A 22127-nucleotide genomic window follows, 5' to 3' on the forward strand; every position below is an offset into this window, starting at 1 on the left:
CCTGGTGGCACAAGGCTTGTATCAGATGTGCAGGAGCAGTCAGTCGCTGCAAGGCTAATGTGCACCAGTTCTTAAAATCCTGACATAGGCCCCCAAGCTGAAATATCCTGAAGGAAACAAGTCAAAAGCCAGGGAACCAAGTTTTAACCTCATACATTTTTCCAGCAATTCAGAAACATGTTTCTGTGAACTGGGACAAAGCCCCAACCCTAGATTTCTGCAGAACCTAGACGCTGCAGTATTTGTTTTAGAAACGTTCCAGTGTGGTGTTTATGAAATGAAATATGTGCTCCTGGCTCCCCAGCTGCCTGCCTGGGAGTCTTAAGCAGAGACAGGCTCCTAGAACCCTGAAACGGAGTAAATGAATTAATTTCTGTCCGTTCACTGCCACACACGTGAAGTTAAGGCATGATAAGATCTAATGTGTAATTCACGCAATCGTGCCTTCTGCTGTGCCACACAGGCATGGCAGGAGGTGTGACTGTGGGATCACAAAGATCCCATTGTGCCTTAGTGCCCGACTTTTCCCCTTGCACTGGCAGGCTCCTGCAGCTGGGAGCCTCATGCACCCTAGTTGAGGGGCCCCCAGCTGCAGGGGTGTCCCATGCACCCCCAGGGCCAAAGGATTGCTGCAGAGGTGATCTCCCCGCCCTGGAAGTGGGAAATTCCTGGGGCCAGAAAATCAACAGGGGTTCCCTGCACCCCAGATTCCTAGGGATTGTGGGAGCTGATGGGGCTCCCAGCCAAAAGGGGAGACCCTGCTACATGTGCAAATTAAAGCTCAACAGAAACCAGTGGTGAAGTTAGTACACATTTTCAAGGTCTAACTTTACAGCTGGTTGGAGCTTTTTATTGTGCGATAGCTACTTTGCACATGTAGCTGATCTCCAGGTAATTGCACAATTAACCAGGTAATTGCACAGTACTTGTAACGCATAGAAGAGGCCTGTCTAGAAGTGGTGAAACTAGTGACAGTACCAATCAGGCAGCCAGTAACACTATGGAGCCTGGATGCCCCAGGTCTCTGGTAGTTTCCTTAAGGCACTATTGAGGAGCTAGGCTCCCCGGTTGCCTAATTCTCCATCTTGCGCCCAAGAGTCTGGAACCTTAGGCTTCCTGTCTCCATGTTAATCTACAGAGAGAGCTTCTCTGGAAGCCTAGGTCCTCAGATGGACAAACTGGTAGGAACCTGAGATTTCTGTACTGAAAAAAGAGATTCATTGTTCCTTAATAGAGTGCAAATCCCTGGTAAACGGAGAGAACAGGCATCTCCCTCTTCACAGCCCGCGCACAATGCCCCGAGGTAGGTGGAACATGGAGAAGGCCTCAGATACCAGACAAGTAGTGTGTGAAAGAGGGCCGATTCAAAATGAGCTTCCTGCACCAGCAGCTCCGCAACTCCTGTCACAGAAAGCTCACTACCCTTGCCAGCAATGCACTTCTCAGCCCCTGTGCAGCCAGAGCACAGACTCTACCATTTAACTGCGTTGGGTCATAAATGTAAAGAAATTCCTTTATCATGTATATTCATCAAATCATCTCAGGAACAGCCCAATATCTATATAGCATGTTGCATTATAATGTCATTATGTTGGTAAATCAACATACTATAATCTAATGAACTTGTAAAAAAAAAAAAAAAACAACCCCACAGAACATAATTACTTGTCCTGCTACAAGCAGGTAATTCAAGTATTGCATTTAGTTTCAAATGACATACTTCAATCAGTAACTCAAGTACTTCCCTCTTATCTTTTAATGACCGCTCTAATTAGGTTTTTAAAAATTCAGAAGGCTTAATTAGCAAACTAAAAATCTACAATTTTACTACACCTTTATTTGTCTTAGATTTCAGTACAGAAAAAGAGTAAAAGCAGTGAGCATAACACAAAAGAAAGCCTCTGAGAACATAACATTTCATAAATATTGGGATTTGCAAAATGCAAGTTACCACAGTCAGCAGCATGAAATCTACTGGTGACACATTAATACAAAGGATCACCCCTTATTTTTACAACTGGAGAAACAGAAGTGGAACAAAAACTTCATAGGACCAGAAGTAATGTCTCACACTTAAAAAAGCATTTATGAGATAAGCAGGGGCTTAAGTGACAAATGAGTTGAAGGACCCAGGGGTATTGATCACAGGATGCTCAACCAGCCAGAACAACGCCATGACTATGGAAAAGGGAAGCGAGATCCTAGGATGCATCTATATTTTCCCAGTATAAACAGGAAAGTATTAATGCTGTTGTACAACAGACTGGTGAGACCTCATCTGGAACATTTCTAGTCACTCAATGTCCAATTAAATGGAGAGCCTCTCTTAAAAGAAGAGACCAAAAAAAACAGCCTAGTTAGCCTGAAAAAATGAGTGTTCTCTATAAACACATAGTTGGAGGCAAAGGGGAGAGGGTAAACAGCAGGGAGGGAAGAGTTACTTAAGTTAAAGGAAAATATTGGCACATGGACAAACACCTCCAATGAATTTAGTCTGGAAACTGGAAAAATATTTCTAGTTAATCAGAGGAGTGAAATGCTGAAAGAGCTAGCAGTAAGCATTATATAGCATGACTCCCTACAGGGCAAGGGGCTGGGACCAATGACCCAGGAGGCCCCTTTCAGTCCCCGCTTCTAGTCCAGATGAGCATCTAGTGACAAAACAAGTGAAACAAGAAAAGCAAAGATAATTTTTGTCAGCTGTACTCTGAACTCTGAGACTATTACGTTATGCACATAAAAATAATAAAGCCTTAAAAATGTGAGATCCCAATATGTCACCCCTGCTTGTTGCAGCTGCTAAATGTGTTTTGTGGCATATGAAGGATTTGTGGCACAACTACAAAATTATTTACAGATCAACATATTGCCCACATATCTCAGGGAGCTCAGCATTGCCTTTTGTTCTATTTTCAGGAACCTGTCACTAGAGAGAGCATATTTCACCCATCAGGAATTTCAACAAAACTGTGCTATTAACTTCTGACTGCCTATCCCACCTCAAAAGAGGCTGGAAATTGTGTCAAGGGGTTAAAGGTGAAAACACATCTTCATTTTAGGAAAGCATTATGGTGCCAGTGCATTCGTGTTATGCACCGCAGGAAGGCTTGTGCGTGCCTTATACGTTATAAACTATTTTGCCCAATACCATCTGGGGAATCTTGAGGGTTCCTGTTTTCTACGCTTACAGTTGGACTCCAATCAACTGCCAACTACAGGGACATTTCGAGGAGCAGCTGCTGATTCTGCCTGTACCCTTATGACGCATACTTCAACATGTCCTGAATTTATCAGCTTAAAACACTGATGAAACTTAAGAATCCTTTAAATAACTTTAGGGCTTATGCTGGTTGCCCCTTCGATTTTTCAGCAAAGATGCGAGTCCCTTAGAGTCTTGGGGCAATTTATTTAAAGAAAAAATAAACTCTGACAAATTGTACTAGGTGGCATAATCATAAAATGTAAGCTGAGCTTGGACATTACTTTTCTGAGCTGTTCTCTAACTTCCAAGAAGATCTAATCATTTAGGCTCCCCTCATCTTCAGGCTGGTTTAAGAGTTTGATAGTTCATATTACCTGAGCTAAAGTAACCACCACAAAACTCTTATAACAGACACAAACGTCAGTGCTGCATCTCAGGGAGAGATCTGGGTCAAACCGCACTCTAACTGAATAGGAAGAAAATCTTCTCTGTTTGAATCAGAAACAGAAGAGGAGAAAAAATATTCTATTTGAATAGGAGGATCAGAACTTGAAGGAGCCTGAGAGCAGCAGAGAGAAGCAGCTGCACTGGTACAGGCAAGTTGTGGTACTATCTTCAGTAGTTTCACAGAGGTTGTAAATAAATCAGATTCAGAAGGGGCTGATACAGCTAATTTCCAAGCATCATAAATTTAAGTGCTAATGACTTCTGTATTGAGAGAATACCGGACTCAGTCAGCACATGGGCTCATGTCACCAATGGCCACGTAGAGATATTCAGTTTCTACTGGGAGAATTGCCATTCTCCCAGTCAAAACCCAACGCATGTGGACCTTCAAGCTTTCTATCCTAGAGCAAAAATGACTGCTCCAGGAGAAATTTAAGCCAGGAACAGTCAAGATTAAACTGTACCAGGAGACAATGTCCAATTTAAACTACCCTGAGGCCAGGAGCAGTGGATCCTGGGAAAAGGCTAGAGAGGGCATAGGGGGGGTGGGGGGGGGGGGAGGGGGCAGATGCTCTCCCCATCCCACAGAACACGGAAGAGCAACCACCAGCTGCTCTCTGCCTGCTTCTCACTCCAGAGTTCCAGGGGGGAAGAGGGGAGAAAAGGGCATTTTACCATCATAGCAAGGCTCCCAACCTTTGCAGCTGCAGCACAGCAGCATGCCTTGTGCCACACTGCTCCTGATCAGCTGGGCGGCATAAGGAAGCAGGTGCGTGGAAGCTTTCCTAAGCTGGACTCCTGGCCCCTCCAGCTTTTAAATCACTGTCCCTGCCATCCAGTTGAGCAGCAGAGGGAGGAAAGGAGAAGAAAGCAGGCAAGAGGTGCATTTGCAAGCCTGACTCTTGGCCACACTGGCTTTCCCTCACCTCCCCTGCTGCTCACTCGGGTAGCAGACAGCAATTTAAAAGCCAGAGAGGCCAGGAGTACAGCTTGGAGAAAGTATCCGCAGTCTGGCTCCCACCCTTCCAGCCTCTGCTTGCCGCCTGCACAGCCCAGATCACCTGGAGAAAGTCAGCCCAGAGCAGAGATAATGTTATAATCCCCCCCTGCAAGGCTCATGACCCTTGCTACCATGGTGACGTGCCCCCAACTTCACCTCAGCCTGTAGCATGGAGTAAAGGCAGTCGGCGGTGCTGCTGCCACAAGGTTCATGGAGGCTTGTCATGGCAGCTGAGTGCTGCCCCATCCCAGCACTCCTCTGTGTTAGCTGGAAGGAGTGCAAAAAGCAGGGACATTTTCCTGCAGGGGACACCTGAAAGAGCTCCCACTATAGGAAAATGAGCTGACAGGGGCAGGGTGCATTCTCTGGGGGCTGGAACCCTCCCCAGCTGTCTGTGGCAGCTGCTGCTTTTCAGAAGTTGCCATCTGCCATGCAACAGACTGCCACCTTCCCAGGCAGGGAAGAAGGCAGCCTGTCAAGTAATGAGCTCTTTTGAGGGCAGGGGTGGCCCAGGGAGCAGCAACCCTGTGAAGCTCTCCAGCCATACGGCTACAAGAATGTCTGCATAGCCCAGCTCCCAGGCTATTGTTCTACCGGAAATTTCTTCTGGCAGAAATGAACATCTGTATTAAGCTAACGTTACTGGCACCTGCTATGGCAATACCAAGATAGAAAGATCCTTCTACAGCATCAACTCGCATCTGCAGTTCCTATAGCTAGAAGCAGAGTCAAAAAAGAACATTAGTGCTAGAGGTCAAAGAGTCAGTTTCCTCCGGCTGTCAGCCTTTTGTACTAAGAAAAGAGGACAGGACAGTCTTTTGGCTTTGACTAGAGATCTGTTTCACAGAGGAATGGCCTGAAGCAGATGACAGACAGAACAGCTGAATAGTGGTTCAGTGCAGCAGCAGGATTTCTAGGAGCTGAAGCAGCAAGAGACGCAGCCAGAGCACTATTTGCATAGGATTGCTGGACCCCAAGAAATAATTTCCTTCTAGAGGGGGAGGCAGGCTTTATGGACATGTCTAAAGGGGAAGGCTTTAGTTGGACATCTCTAGTCATTTGAAAACAAAATTATGGATCCCAGTCAGTAACACAGGTTGGTAGTAAGCCAAATACATTTAGGGCTGTCCTCCTTGAGGGGAAGAGCTGCCTCAGATAACATGTAGTATGTGAAACTCCTGTGGGACGCTCCATCTGCCCCGGCATCACAGCATTCACGAGCCGTGCCTGGTACCTTGAGGTATGTAGAAAAAACATTTAAAGCCGTGTCTATGGCTGAATCTCTCTGAATGGAGCGTCAGACTCTTCAGATTCGGCTGAACTGAATCAAAGACAGCGATCCGAATCAACGAATCAAATCGCTGTCCCCAATTCGAGCCAAATCCGAATCAAAGACAGCCCATTTTGCACACCTCTACTGGTAAACATCTTGCCAGTGCACAGCATCTGACTCAGGGGGAAAGAGATGTTTGGAAGTTGTTTTTAGAGGACACTTGATCAGATTATTCTTCCTAGGAAAGGACCAGACTCTTAGTACAAGTAGCACAAAAGCCCAGGAGGACGGTTAATAGATGATCTGCAATCCCCCTTAGCCAGTGTGAAAATGCTCTTTGACCCACGAGTACCAATCATCTTGATGGCCATGCAACAGGACATGTAATGCAGCCACACTAAGTTTACTAGGCTGCCTATTCTGTGTCAATATACTTGAAGTCCTCACAGAGTCCAGTCCCAGTCAAACTTTTTAGATGAACATTTAGGTTTGTTCTGTGGGACCCCCCTTTGTGCATCAGAGGGGGGCTACTGTGGTTTGAGAAGAAATAAAAGCCATGTTAGAGTGAAGGTAAGTCTACTGCGCAATCAGCACACTGCTGATAAGCACTCTCTTAAGAGCTAACTACCATATTTTTCTTTACGAAGTTGCAAATAACGCTGCTCGTTTGCAGGAAAGAACAGCACAGTTTGTGATGCAACGGAAGGCAGTGCAATCTGCAGCTAACACTTGCTTTTCTGGCTTGGAGATGCATCTTCTAAGTAAACAAGGAATTTGAGAGACCCATTACTTCAGACGGAGGTAGGATTTCCTAGAATGTCACCTCACAGATGTCTTGTTGACTAAACCAAAACTTTCCCAAATATTCTACCATGGTCTAAGATTGAACAGGAAAAAGTCTAAATTATTTTTCTTTCAGAGGAGATTAGAAAGGTGGAAGAACAGTAGGTTTATAATGGAAAGGTACAAATGTAACAATGTAGAAACTACCATGAGGGTTCCATAACTTACTAGTCAAAGGAAGTTAATTCATAAGCAGGGATCCAGGTTTTCTATTTGCAACAAAAAAAAGTGGCAAAACCCGTATTTTCACATTTTAGGAGAAAAAACAAGGGAAATGGTGGGTTTCCCCTTGCAGGCTGCAGAGTTCCATCCTGCAAGGTGTTGCGGGGAGCAGGAGGATGGCGGTCAGGCAGGTGGTGCCATGTGCACACTGGCTCCCTGCTGTTGTGCACATTCCAGGGGGGGGGGGAAATATGCGCCGCACCCCGCCCCCCCCCAGATTCATGCATGGGGCAGAGGCAGGCTGCTCGCTGAGGGCTTGGGCTCCCTGCCCCGATGTCTTCCTGGAGCCTCTGCAGCCCAGAGGGCGGGACCCAGCGCAGCAGGGTAGAGCAGGGTCGGGCAGGGAAGCTCAGTGCTACTGCTGCAAGTCCTGTACCGTCTGGCAGCAGCAAGGGGCAGAACTCTGCACCACCCCGCCACTGCTGCTGGGCAGCCAGGAGGAACCTTGCTACAGAGGTGTGGGACTCATAGCGCAGCATTGAGCTTCCCTACCCCACCGGGTTCTTCCCACTGGGCTGCGGCGCCCGAGCCTGCCCCAGGCAGCCTTCCCCCCCATCCATCCCGCACATGGGCTCTGCTCTGGCAGTGCCACCCATGGGGGAGGGGGAGGCAGGCTCCATGCTCTGCTCCACTCTAGCAGCCAGCACCTCTCATATGCAGCAGCCAAAGCTTGGGTACTGCTGCTGGAGGGGAAGGGGCTATGGACCTGGGTCTCTGGCCCCATAGCCCTGGCAGCTGGGGGCCCCCCACTGGCAGAGCTGGGGGGGCTGTGTCAGGAGTGAGGGGCAATGGCATGAACCAGCATTATCAGGGCTGCTCAGCACCACTAAGCAGCAGGGAAGACAGTTGGAGCTGGACTCATGACCTTGCGAGTGAAGGGGGCAGGGGGAGCTCCAATTTTCCATGATAAAAAACCCAAAATCAAACGCTAAAATTTATAGGTATTTAGAACGTATTTTATTATCATGACTGAGGCACTGGTAGGTTTCCTCAATTACTTTAAAATTCTAAATATATCAATAAAACATTGTGTTCAACTGATAACTATATATACACACATACATATAAACACATACACACGCACATATACTCCCCCCCCCCCCCCTCTCTCTCTATCTCTCTCTCTCTCTCTCTCACATATATATATAGTGGCATTTCATTTTAATCGCATAAAAGTGTGGATTTCGGGGGTTTTAAATCAGAGAATTTGTTATTTTTTAAACAAAGAAAACCAGGATCCCTGCTTATAAGAATCACTGCTAAAGAAATAAAATCCAATTCAAGCATACTTCCTACACACTGCTGTCTTTGAACAGAAGGATTTTACCTGATGAAGTGCTCCTGCTGGCAGGATAATAGCATCACCAAGGAACTGAATAACAGTGCAGGTTTTTACTCCATATTCTTCAAGAAGTCTTTGGCGAAGTTTTTTGTTCACATACCAACTCTGGTCACGTATCGGATCATGCTCTGGTAAAACTTCCAGGCCCTGTTCCTTTGCAATCTGTGATACAGGTGAGATACAGGATTAATTAAAAAACCCAATAAAACAAAAAAAAAATGAACGGGAGAAACTGACATGTTAAAAAACAGTAACTTATCACAATATGTGCACAAGAATTTTGGTTAAGATAAAAAAAAAAAAAAAAATCTCCAGGGAATGTGGCACCCAAAAGTAATTACATTACACCTAACTAACTGTAGGCATTTTGAAAAATCTCATAAAACTTCATTTATAAGCAATTATGACATAAAAATGGAGGAGAAGGCTTAGAAGAAAACAGTAATCTTGATTTCATGAAAGTTCATCTCCTCCAGATTTCCTATGTACCCCTGCTTATGTTATGCATGTTTGCCTATATGGTGTGTTCTGGAATGGTAACTTTGTGTTCTCTCTCTGCATACCCTACTCAGTATGCATGCTTGGAGGTCTGGGGGCTACTCACACCTATTTTTACCATTTGTGGGCCTTGGTTTTACTGTTTGGAGTCAAGTGTGCAATTGTAATTGTGTCCATTGGCCTTCCCTATTAAAAAGGTGAAGTTTTAAAAGGGTGAAATATTGCTAATGTAAGGGTTGCTGCAAGTTCAGCACTTACTGGGAGCCGGCACAGATCTGCAGTAGAGTGGCCCTCAGTTTGAGCACAGAGTTAGTGTTTGAGTAAGGAGCAGAAGAGGCTCCAGACAGAAGTCCATGCCTGGATAGCCTTGGGGCTCATGAACTCCTTAAGGGAAAATATACTTGTGAGTACAAGTCCCTACAATGGGTTCAGAGGGAAGCCTGATACTCGCTACAGCTAAGAAAGCTGAAAATCCCTGAACCTGCTGTTGAAACAGGGTAGGGTCTAAAAAGACCTGGGGTTGCACAGGCCACCAGAAGAAGAGCTGTAGTGTGAAGCAGTGATCATGGCCCCTAGCAGCATGGAAAAGTAGCAGTGGCAACCCCTGGAGGCGATGGCCAAGGCAGCAATCCCCAGCACCGATCCCTAGCAGCAGTCCCCAGCAGCAACTCTGTTTGGTGAGAGCTTCCCGCTTGCTACTCTGGCTGGCATAGCTGGTTGAACCCAGAGCAGAGTAGCAAACCCTCTGGATTGGGCCTCTCTACCCAGCATCTGCCACTGCTGGCTGGCAGAGGTGGGTAAAGCCCCCGGACAGCAGCCCTGGGTTAATCTCAATTCCCAATTTAGTGAGTAGGTGGTTTGCCAGGGACTGAGACTATTAGCTGTTTTGGGTTTCAGTTAACGTTTAGCAGTTAAGGTGTTATTTAAGGTTGTGTGCTTGTTCCCTTTTCCCGCTGAACATGAGGGAAGATGGCTCACTTTAGAACAGCCAGCTGCAGTTTGTTTTCCCAGATTTCTGCATGGGGGCTGAAGCTAGATTTGAAAAGCTGGTGTTAAACCTCTGAATTAGAAGCCAGACCTTATCACTGCCATCCATTGCCTGGCAGAAGGGTTACACTGACAGTCCAAACTATCCAGTGTCGACACTGCCAAATGTGACATTATAATCTCAAATCAGGAAACAGCAGCACAAGTTCATATCAAGCAAAGGAATTAATTGTCTTAAAGTATTTCCCTGAGACATCAATACATTTTAAGTTAAACAATCACCAGTTTTCCTGATGCTAACCTCCTAAGCAGCCAAGCAGAGAGGGTCACTACTGTCTGGATTATTTCCGTTTTACAACCAAAGATGTAAAGATACCTAAATAGTTCTGGGGGACAGGGGCCAGAACTAGCCACTAGGAATCCTTCTTGCTTCCTCCCAGCATTGTTTATGCTTTACGTTACACAGTAACTGGCTGGAAAAACAGAAAATAAGGCTGGCAGGGGAGACGTGAAACCAGGACTTCTCTCTCCCTTTGCAAAAGTGCCCCGACTGCTAAGCTATAAAAGCAGATTCCCTCTTGCTTGTTGTTCTCCTCAGCTTCAACAAGAAAAGCACCTAGTCTACTCTATTTTAGTGGTTAGGGCTCTGTCCTGGAAAGTGGGAAGATGTGGGTTCAAATCCCCTCAGGTTTTCCACTTCCTTGGCAAGTGCTCTAACCATAGTAGGCTATTGGGCGAAGTCAAGAGAACAACATGGATTTTGAATCACTTTAATTCAGAAACCCAGTACATGGCTATCCTCAAATGTGGGTCTAGGCATTGTGAATTGCAAATCAATTTTTTTCAAAAAGGATGCAGACAGACAGCTGCTGCAGAACTCTGTAAGAGGAGAGCAATGAGTCAGGCTCCAGAGTATATGCTATTCTTGCTAAGAATAGTACTCCTCAAGTATTCTGCGATGAGCCTTCTCATGAGATTAGAGTCCAGACAGATTTACTGCACCTGACCTCTGCCTCCTCTTCTTTTCTTCAAGCTGTTGTCTTGGAGGCGAGGGCATCCATCTAGCTGTGGATCTCTCTTACCCTAATGGGACCAAATCTTGTGAGGAAAGTAGGTTCCTTTATGTAACTTCCTATTGCATCAAAACTCCCTGAAAGCCCCTTTCCAAACAGACCTATTCTTACACTTCAGACAGAAACACTAGGTTGTTGGAGACGAGGCTCTGTAAACACTAGGCTGGGATGGAGACTGTCCAGAACTAAAGACTGATATGGCTAGAACCTGTGGTTTGGACGTGTGCCATAATTAAAAGTCTTATGGTTATGACTATTAGCTGGTTGGGAAATATTGTAACCTAACCATTTTGACTGGTAGAAAACATCAAGAAGTTGTTATTTCACTAAGAATATCCTACAGCCCAGCAACAGAAGCTTGGAAATAGCCACCTCAAACAGTAGGAATTTTCAGAACTACATTTTTTTCAATATAACTAACCATTTTGAGGAGTTACGTTATGCAAAGAAAATATCTATTTATTATAAATCTAACCTTTTGCAGAAACTCCCTTATTTTGTCCACATCTTTGCCAGCATAAATGTGCCACAAAGCACCAGGCAATTCACTTGAATCTTTCAATCTTTTCTTTAAAAGGTCATCCAAATCCTCCTCTTCAAGTTTCTTTAATATGCCTAAGAATTGACAAATATATTAAATACAGGTAGCAGAAAGACTGAAACATTACTCTTTTTTTTAAAATTTCCTGTGGCTAATTCACAAAGACTTTATAAATGCAAATTTTTGTTCTCACATCTTTCAAAATCAGGAAGTTAAGGGTACACATAAGATTCTAAGACAATATGTCCACATTTTGAAGTAGTCTGACATTTGATAAAATCTGATAGAAAGTGTTTCCCTGACTAGAAATAAATATGTTGCTGAATCAGACAATTTAGAGTGGGAAAAGACATTTTTGTGAAACCAAAAGAAGTAATTTTGTATTAATTCTACAGCACCCAGTCAAGAACCGACCATGTATTACTAGAACTATATTTATATTAATAGTAATTACACGCGACTAAAAAAAAAGCAAACTAAAGATAGTCATGCAGAAGACAGGGCAAGGTGACACTTTACAGACTAACTCACAGGTGCTCAACCCCCAACCCAGATCCAGCCTGCAGAGCTATGCTGTCCAGTCTGCCAAGCTCCCCAGGGTCTGAATATCCGGCCACAAGGAAGCAGTGACAGCGTTAACTGCTGCTCCGCTGCTGCCAAATTTCCAGACCTGTGGGGAGCCCCGTGGGCTGCATAACTTTGCACACTAGATCACGTGCGCACAGCTGGGGCAACACCGGGCCCAATCTACAAGCATGGAGCTGGGCCAAGGTGGCACAGGGCCCAATCTGGGTGCAGAAGCTGGGGCAGCACAGGCCCTGGTTTGTGAACCAGTCCCACACCACTCAGTTGGCCCATGGAACCAAAAAGTTGAGCATCACTGAACTAACTCATTCAGAGAGACATGAGGGTTTTTTGACTACAGTCAACTTTGTCAGATAGCATAAATTAATCTATAAAGGTGCCAACCTGCCCTGCCTTCTGCCTAACTACCTCTCTCTAGAGATAGTCAGGTTCAGTCTACATCTGTTAAGCATGATGAATAAATCAATGTTTGCTTAGATCCAGCTGACATACAGGAAAAAATAATGGACAGGGAATAAAACCCTGTTGTTTTAAGTGTATTATGCACTACAGCATAAGTAGTAAACATTATACTCAGCACTAGCATTCACCGCTTCAAGTTCTCTGGTCTAGAATCTACTTCTTTCATACTAAACTTAACACAGAAAACATTGTATCAGGTAGATTCAGAGTTATCCTAATGGGTTTGGAAATTATATCAGGCTAGACTAGAAGCACTTTAAGAGAAAATCCTTCATCCTGCTGTTTACTTCTTCTGCCATCATCAGCACTGCTCAGGTACTTTAAGTAGGTAATGGCAGGAAAAAGATGAAAAGGTGAGAGCAGTAAGTGACTATTTCTGAGCTCCAACATATTTTACATTAAATAAGTCACTGTACAAAACAACTTATCCAAGCCAAAGCACTACTTTCAGCTACTAGCATGTATTTGAAGTCATGTTTCATTTATACATGTTTCATTTCACTTGCACATTTCAAAAAGCATCAATTTTAAAACTGCATATTGAAATACCCACTAAAACTTTTAAATCATGTGTCATGCAATCTCATTTGTCCAATACAAATCATTTTTCTTTACCTGATTTGGAGTGTGCTCCATTTCCTTTTGCTATACCAACATAAACAAGGATGTTCACTACATCAGAAACTTCAATATGGAGATTTGTAGTTCCTACATCATGATCTTTAGTAGCAGCAACGCCTATTTTACAAGATACAGAATTTCAGATAGGATTTAGAGTTACTGAACTGTCTTATTTGGGACAAGTTTGGGACAAGATACAGAAGTGGAAACAAAATGATGCTGGCTTTGTTCCCAGCCCTATTGACTGGGATCTTATACAAGTCATTATCTCTCCTCTTCTCATTTTTACATAGGCGAACAATAATGCTAACTTGCCTTTTGGATGCACATATGGATCTACAGAAGAAAAACATTATGTAAGAGATGAGTATAATTATTATTACTATTATTTGTTCAACTCCAGGTTAGACCAAACTAATTTGTGCATAGAGATACTATGATTTACTTTTAAGATATTCTGTTTTATGAATTCAGAATGGCTCTTTTATACACTGGGAAAAAGGATTGAAAAAAACAAACAAAAAAAACCCAACAACTTAGTCCTGGCAAATATCCTTTAAATCAGATCATCTTTCTTTCCTGCCCATAAAATGGCTTGAACCCTCCTTACTAAAACTAAAAGACAGGGACATTTTCCCGGTGCAGAAGGTTAAAAAAAAAAGGTTCTCTCTAAAAACAATATTTTAAAAGTATTAACAACCTTAAATATGGGGTCACTAGTGTTTCACCTGTAATTTCTCCAATACATCTTTAATTGCTATCTTTAATATATATGCTTCCACAAAGATGACTCAAAATATTTCAAAGCCTTCAAACTCTGTGCAGTAATTCATAATTCACTTCTTTTAAGAGTGTAAAACAGAACACAAAAATATATTTGCAAAATGAAGAGCAAAAGGAAAAAAGACTGTGGGAAGCAAAGTTTGTTCTAAACAGCCTTTTGACAGTTAATTCAGACAGAAATAGTAAAAGGAAAAAAAATTAAAATTGAAATAGATAAAAATAAAACTATCCCACAGATTTTTAAGGCAGATTAGAACTGAAGCTAAAAGCTTGGTTGCAGTTAAAAAACTTACCAGACATTTACTATCCAATTAAAATAGCCAGTTGCATTAGACAGGATAAAAACACCCAACAAAAAACCCCAACTAAAATGCATAAGGGATGTAAGTTATGATTCAGAACATATGCTAACCACTGACTGATGGGTTAAGAAAGAATTTCCCTCCTGGTCTATTTACAACTGCCATTTAAACAATAACCGTACTTTCCTCTGAAGCTTTACCTATTGAATGTAGTCAGAAACAGGATCCTGGACTACACAAACCCCTGACCTTTTCAGGTATGTTAATTCCTGTATTTCTACAGTACTGATGAGTACTTACCATATCCACTACATAATCTGGGTCCCAAATCTGGATGTACAAAAAATCCCGGCAAGTGGGAAGCCAGGTTTAATTTTCCTTCTGGACTACAATACTCTGGCAATGGCAAACTTTTTAATAAGTCTTCATACCTGGAGAACAAAAGAAAGAATGTTACCAGGCGTGCACCATTTCTGAGAAACCAACACACCCGTCATTTGTGAATAATGTCAGATTTTAAATAAGTACCTTCCTGGCATCATAGCCTTGAAGTCTTCACCAGACGGCCAGTCTTTCAATTTTAGTACAACTGTTTCTCCATTTTTTATTTTCTGCCGTTCTGCAAACAATATACAAATTATGAAAAACTATATATGCTACAGATGTTTTATCTGAACTCAGATGAAGATACAATGGAAACACGGACTTCTTTATCCTGATACCTGATATACTGCTCCATATTTTATAAAATGAGTGCATTTGCTAGCAACTAATTTTGAAAAATACAACGTAATGTACATGCACTTTGGCAGCAGATATAAAAATGAATGTTTAATTAAGTTTACATTTCACATAACAATACCAAAACTAATATAGGTCTACATATCCAGAAAATGCATAAAATGCAACACTTCACTAGTCTCCTTATATAGGCTGGCCTGAGCTTTGTTTAAATTTAATTATTTTTGAAACCTCAAAAACCATGAAGTTGGCAGTTTTTGGCTATGTAGCTGCTACGTTTGTACTATTCCGCTAATTGTACTTAAATAACATACTTGCAACTTCTTCAAAACCATCCCAGAATTCCTTGACACTGGCATTCGAAATAATGCTGTCTTTGCAGTTCAGGATATCAGCCTGCTGGTCTCCAAAATCTAGGCTAATTGATTCTGCCTTCCACAAGCTGATGTTCATTTTCTTGTGCATACCAGACACTAAAACAGGCTTAAAAAATTAAGGAAATGTTAACAGACTAATAACAATTACATTTGAAGGACATGCTTATTTCAATTAAAGCATGAAATACATTTCACATGTGAGATGAAATCCTGGCCCCACTGAAGTCAACAGCAAACCTCACATTTACTTAAGTGGGCCCAAGACTTCATATTCCGAATTTTTTCTGATGCCTAATATCCCTTATAATTTTTGAGAAACCTTCTTGTAAGCACAGAAAACAGATTTTTAAATCTATTATCACTACTGAAACATAGAAAGGCATCTGCACGAAACACTTGGTGTGGCCAGAAGTATGTTCCAAAGGGCCATCTGTACAAACATACAAACCCTTTGAAATGTTTCAAAAACAGCTGAATTGCTCCAAAATAATTCCTTGTTAAATGAACTACTATTTTGAAGTGTTTCACTTTTTGTTACTTGTGCATAGGGACAGGGATGCAGAGTCTGCCAGGTGTTCAGCCACTCGTGTTCCTGGATCCCCACCAGGCCCTCCTGTTGGGTGCCCTGCCCCTACCAGGCTTGTCTTTCATCCCCCACCCAGGGTGACTGCCACAGCTGGCTCTTTTAGCCCAAATCCCCCTCTATTTCTTGGCTGAGCAGAGAGGGGGAGAGGAGAGGTTCAGGGGATTTGAGGTGCTCCACCATCTCACCCCTGCTTGCCTCTGGTGGTCTCAGCTCTCTCATCCTGATGGGGGATGGGAAAGAGGGGAGAAAGGATCTGCTGGTTGCTGCAACCTCCTCCAGTGCCCCCCTGGTCAGCATTAGAAAAAGCTGCTTTTTGAAACATACCAGGCAGAGGGTGCCACAGGAACTGTATGTACATCCCCTGGCTGAAACTCCCTTTTTGGAACATTCCCCAGCATTTATTTCCCTTGCAAACATTTCAAAAGTTACTTCTGCCCACACCCACTTAGTGCATTTCCAGGGATGAAATAAAATCTGTTAAGAATACAGCTTCAAACTTGGTGGAAGAGCCAAAATCTATGATGTACCCATCCTATTAATAACATCTCTGAGAGTTCATATTGGACATTGAGCAGTCAGCTCAAAATAAGAAATGAATTACATGGGGAGACAGCGGCAGTATAAGACTAATACATTTCTTTAATAAAGGGCTCATTCTGTTTAAAATATACAAGGTTTGTAGAAAAAGAGAGTCACACTTCTAAGGTGTCCTCAGCACACATCAGAATTTTTCTGCAACTTACTATTTATATATTGCATCTCTAAAAAGAAATATGTTGTTGGTATTAATACACTTCAAAATCTGTTATGGCTACTAGTAAATTCAACAGCAGATACAATTGAAGCATCTTGAATAAATTAATTATGGAAAGACAAACATTTCAAACTTTACAATTTTGAATATTTGACCTACTACACCTCCTAAAAACATGTTTTATATATTTGTAGCATGCAAGTAATGTATCTACTATAGTTTTAGCAGGTCATGTTTAGCAAATCCTATGACCAAATTTAACCCTGTTCTCTGTGTAAGAAGGCTGGGAAGGGAACTTTGAAAAATGTTAGTTAGCAAAGAACAGAGCCGCCAAATTTTAAATAATAATTTGATAATCTTGCACATTACATTACAATATCACATGAGCATACAGTACTATCTAGTACAGCTCTGGTACTAAGGAATGGGTTCTATTCTAGCGTGTGTACCAACAGCACTCTTAACTAAGTTCCAATTATAAAAACATTATTGCTGGTGATCCATAAGAAAGCAAGCCCACCCTGACTTGAGATTCAGGTTAAGTATACGGAGTTGAAGGTCTACACAACCAAAACTTTTTAAACTACACCAAACAGAACTGATCTTGAAGTTAGAGACACAAGCATGAACTGCTGTGTCACTCACTTTTCACAACAGACTTGGACTTTGATACATACCTTCCCTTGTTTCCAGCACTCTTTAAAGAGCTTCCAGTTGTTGCTGTTTTTATGATCGTTGAGCCACAAAATGTGCTCATCACAGAGCCATGAATGTGGAATATCACTATACAATTTACTGCAATCATCCAGAACAGACTTTTCATCATCCTTTGGCTCATCCTTCATTTCAGATTTTACATTCATCTTTGGTGTTCTACTGGGTGGAATCTTATTTTCTACAACTGAAGCAATGATGTCATCAAGAATATTTGGCATAGTCCTTCCGCCTTTGCCACTCTGACAGAAGAACAGAAACAACTGCTTACATGCCAATATTTTGATGGGCAACCTAAAATCTATGGTTTTCAGCAGAACGTTTAATATTTAAGTATCAAAGTATAATCTCAAGAAATATGCTGCTCCTGAAGAAAAATGGACAGACTTTTACACTGAAATAACTATTTCGAAACAAAGAAATGAAGCTAAACAGCAATACATATATCAGAATCTTTCTTTAAATCATTAAGTCTATTTATCCAATTCAATGATAATTTTGTTAGGTACTGATTATTAAAATATCAACATTTTGGGGAGGAAGTTTAGTAAGGTTTATTTATACACTGAATTCCAAAATAATATTCAAAGTAATACAGTTATTAGATTGTTCTAGTTAAAGTGAACGAAAGCAAACTGCATTAATTTTCTAAGCCCCAGTGGAAAACCCATGCACTGGTGTCAACACTCACTGGTGTTCCTGTAGAGTAAACTGGAGCAAAAGCAATACCAGCATCTGTAGAGCCAAGACGCAGCTTGCCTGCTGTTGTTGTTAGTAAGTCTCGTAAGGTTGATCCCTGCTCATTGTTCTGGGACACAGGAGGGGAAGTTTTACAGTTTAGGGACTCTGAGCTGTCCTGGTCTCTTTCTTCTTGTGGATGTTTTCCAGAAGGACATTCTTTATTCTCTAAAATAAAAGTGGTTTTTGATATTTTACATTTTGGGATTATGATGCAAAATATGAACATTGGCATCCTACATTTTTCAGTGCTGGTAAGATACTGAAGCACTAGTGCTTATTCACCTGAAAACACACCAGAAGATGGATTAAATCCTTCAAAACGCAGTCAAACAGTGTGACCATGAAAAATGGTCTTCCACAACATCTCAGACACGCAGCTGAGTGTGTACTTGTCACAAATGAGAGATGCTGTAGCTAAGAGAGCCTGGAAACACTGACATATTACACGTGCATGCCACTAATGGTTTTTCTGTAATATTCAACAAGTAATCCACTAGAGGAAGGCACTAAAGTTACATGATTAAGTTCAGAGAATATGACATTTTAATTATGTATGTCACAAATCAAAACCAACATGGAATTTTTATTTTTCTAGTGCATTCAGTACAGATTGCTGGGACCTCCAAACCATACACTCAATAATATTATGTCTAATAGTTACCTTTCTTTTCTTCTCTGGCCTTTTGTTCTGCTAAATCAGCTAACCAATGCAGTGGTGACTGGGATTCAGGTGGAGTTAACTTGCTGTCTGTGCTTACATCACTCCCTGGACTTGTATTACCATTTGTCTCAGACTTTTGAGAGGCACTCTGCTGCTGAGACTCAGGCATGCACAGAGAAATTTTATTACTGTGATTAAGGACATTCTGTAAAACCTAGAGGGCAGAACAATTATATTTTTTACACAAAGAACATATTTTGTTTTAATATATGCAAAAAGCAATACCTAGCCAATAGACGAACACAGAATATAGTTATATAAATAGTAAAGAAAAAGTTGATTAATGGATTTTATCCTTCAAATGTAAAAAAACCTAACATGAATTGGCATTTCTGAATGAACTAACTTAAATGTTTTAAACTCACCTGAGAGACACCATTCACAGCAGGGAGCTTGCCAGCTTGCACACACTGTTTGTTCGTACATTGACAGTGGGATTTAATTTCAAATTTCTCTTTAAGATTGTGCATTGCATCTAAAAGATCTGTCAGAACTACAAGACAAGCAAGCAAAAAAAAAAAAAAAAAAAGGAAATTTTTTTCATAAAAAATGCAAAATTATTTTGTGACCCTCTTTTCAATCAATACAAATGTTGTAATAAGATAAAACTACTTACAATCCACAGCAAAAGCTATGTGGAACATTCAAGAATCAGGAAACAAAAGCTTGCTTACTTGGCCTTAACACTACCTTAACATTTGCACAGGAGGCAAAGTCTTTAATTACAGAGTGATATACCCCCTTTCATAAGATCCATATTCCATGCTATTTACGTGCTGTATGGCGCATGGTAAGAGAGCGCATTGTTCATTTTAATAACCACTGGATGCACCTACACATCACTGTACAGCGACGTTGCTCCAGTGCTGTGCTTTAGTATTTATTTTCAGAAGTACTAAAACACAGCGCAGTAACTATCCATAGTTACACAGTGTGCAGTTAGATTTTGCCACTACGTCGCCATAGCAGTATGCTAAAATGGGGGAGTGTGCTGCTAGAGCGACATAGCTGCCGATCACATGTAGACCCATTGGTTGCTACTTCACCATAGCGTCCTATACAGCAATGTAGTATGTCACTACGTAATCACAGGGTGACATGTAGATGCGCCCAGTGATCAATGATGTACCCCTGCCTCACTTCACACCTGTGTAATGTGTGATCATATAATTAAACATGGTTTGTATTTGGATGTGCTAAAGGTGACAGAACTGAGATTGTGTAGGCAGACTGAACTTTGCCATTTTCAGCTCGGTTCTTTACTAAGCAACTGACCTTTAACACAGGCTTTCTTTTTTATTGAATTTGTCCCCAAGTGTTAGTAATTTTAATTTGTTACAGTACTTGAACAACCTTTATTCTTCCCTGAAGTAACGTGAAACAAGCTACAGGGGTTTTCAACCTTTTTAAACGACTGTACCCCTTCTGGGTACACTTTTGGCACGGGGGGGGGCGGGGAGGAGGAAACGGCAGCGGCCAGACTGAGGAGCAGGGGGGCGGGGGGTCTGGGGAGCTTGCATGTTGCAGCAGTGCAGGGTGGCGGACAGCAGTGGCGGCTGCGTGCGAGCTCCCCACCCTGCCCCCACATCTAGCCAGCCAAGTGGTGCCTGTGTGGCCCTGCAGAGGGGAGCTGCTGCCATCGTCTCCCCCTGGCCTTGCTCCTGGGAGGCGGTGGCGTGGGCTGGTGGGTGGCAGCACTCTGTCCCTGCCCATCTGTGCGTACCCACTAGCCCTTTTCCAAGTACCCCTGGGAGTATGCATACCCCCCAGTTGACAACCCCTGAGGTATGAAATTTAAATTAATGTGCATTTGTAGCTGCACATAAACATTACTAATCTTATTTATTTTAAACCACATTAGGTTTTTACATTCTTTTCCACTGTGGATGCTACTAGAGAGCAAAATTAATGTTGTCCAGGAGTTTTAAGTGTACATTTCCATAACTAGCATGTTTGGCTCAAGTTAAATTCACAATATCTTGAGTTTATATGGGGGGGTTGCTACTGAAATATTCACATCATTCTTGGATTTTTACTTTATGGGGTTTGTTTGCATAGGTCAACATGGGGCAATAGAGAGGTAACTGAGCTAGGTTAATGTTAGGGTGACAATATTTGGATCTTGGGGAGCATTGGATTTGCAGCTGGCCTGTGGCCTAGCAAAAGCTGCTGACCACAAGGCAAAATGATACATTAAAAGTATACTGCAAGACACTCAGGCAAGCAAATTTTGCTTATGAATGCTTAGGCTAAGCCAGCCATTTGCTTATGCTAAGTAACCATTTTAAATGTGTCAACCATTTTCAAGTAAGTCTGTGTGCTGTGAATGCGGTAAAGCCTTAGGAATGTGGAATATGGTAGAACTTGGGACTGAAAAACAGACTGGACTGTAGAAGACAAAATGTAATTGGTAACAGAATCTGAGATGAACAAATGCAAAAAGGTGAATGGTGACCGGTGAAGAAGCTTCCAGGTTTTAGTCAAAGTCTGCCCAGTGACCGAAGAAGTGGGGTGAAGTTCTTAGGCATGCGCTCTTAGCAAAGAGGCATGTAAATGAAAGGAATGCCTAGGCAATTCCATGCTAATGAAGCAAGCAGTAAACAGAGGCAGAGCTTGAGATGGGAGGAGAAATGGGTGCAACAGAAGGAGGGACAGAGGTGGAACAAACGTTAATAAGCATGAACCAAAGTGTATAAGTGTGGAAAGAACTATTGTTCATTGCTGCTCCCCTGGTTTCATTGGCTGTGTGTCTACGAGGGAGCTCACCCGAAGCCATCTCCATTCTGAGTAAAGCTGTTGCAAGCAATGTTTGCTCCCTGCTTGCTCTGGCTAATGAGTAACAGGATCCACGAGCAATTGGATCACCATCTCCCTAGTTGTTGGGTGCCGCGTGGAGTCAGGGTCTAACAGTACCAGAAGAAGTACAGTTAAATTAGCACAGAACTCCACAATGTATAATTAGTATGGGCCTCCATCAGGAGGAAACAGTTCTACTGAGTTCAGGATCCTACCGAATTCGGAGCTAGTTCAGGTACCTCTAACACAACAATGAACTGTGCTATACAGACACACCCGAAATTAGTCGCACATGTCCACCCTGATCTGTACCTGAACTACTTTGACCTAAAAATTTTGTTTAAAAAAAACTTCTACAATAAAAGCCTTAATCTGTCTGTCTGCATCTGCCCATAATGCTTTATTTGCACTCTGAATGGTTGACAAACAGCCATAGTTCAAAGAAGTGTTCAGACAGGAGATGGCAGCACAGTGGAGCACTGCCATGATGGCAGGGACACAGGGGATGAAGTGGGG

The 22127-nt window shown here is 42.3% G+C and overlaps 1 protein-coding gene across 6 annotated transcripts in view; it reads right to left on the reverse strand.

Annotated features, from left to right (window-relative positions):
- The window catches only part of JMJD1C (jumonji domain containing 1C), a 178627-nt gene that overhangs the window by 2109 nt on the left and 154391 nt on the right, over window positions 1-22127 (reverse strand). For all 6 annotated transcript variants that reach the window (XM_025202589.1, XM_014519329.2, XM_025202590.1 and 3 more), the window contains 10 exons: window positions 19181-19308; window positions 18756-18969; window positions 18045-18259; window positions 17317-17595; window positions 15237-15405; window positions 14710-14800; window positions 14482-14612; window positions 13091-13213; window positions 11363-11502; window positions 8315-8491 (listed from right to left, as the gene is read on the reverse strand). In XM_025202589.1, the coding sequence (XP_025058374.1) occupies window positions 8315-8491; window positions 11363-11502; window positions 13091-13213; window positions 14482-14612; window positions 14710-14800; window positions 15237-15405; window positions 17317-17595; window positions 18045-18259; window positions 18756-18969; window positions 19181-19308 (1667 nt within the window). The remainder of the gene's footprint in view (window positions 1-8314; window positions 8492-11362; window positions 11503-13090; window positions 13214-14481; window positions 14613-14709; window positions 14801-15236; window positions 15406-17316; window positions 17596-18044; window positions 18260-18755; window positions 18970-19180; window positions 19309-22127) is intronic.

The sequence above is a fragment of the Alligator sinensis genome, unplaced genomic scaffold (genome assembly GCF_000455745.1).
Source record: "Alligator sinensis unplaced genomic scaffold, ASM45574v1 scaffold674_1, whole genome shotgun sequence".
Taxonomy (NCBI): domain Eukaryota; kingdom Metazoa; phylum Chordata; order Crocodylia; family Alligatoridae; genus Alligator; species Alligator sinensis.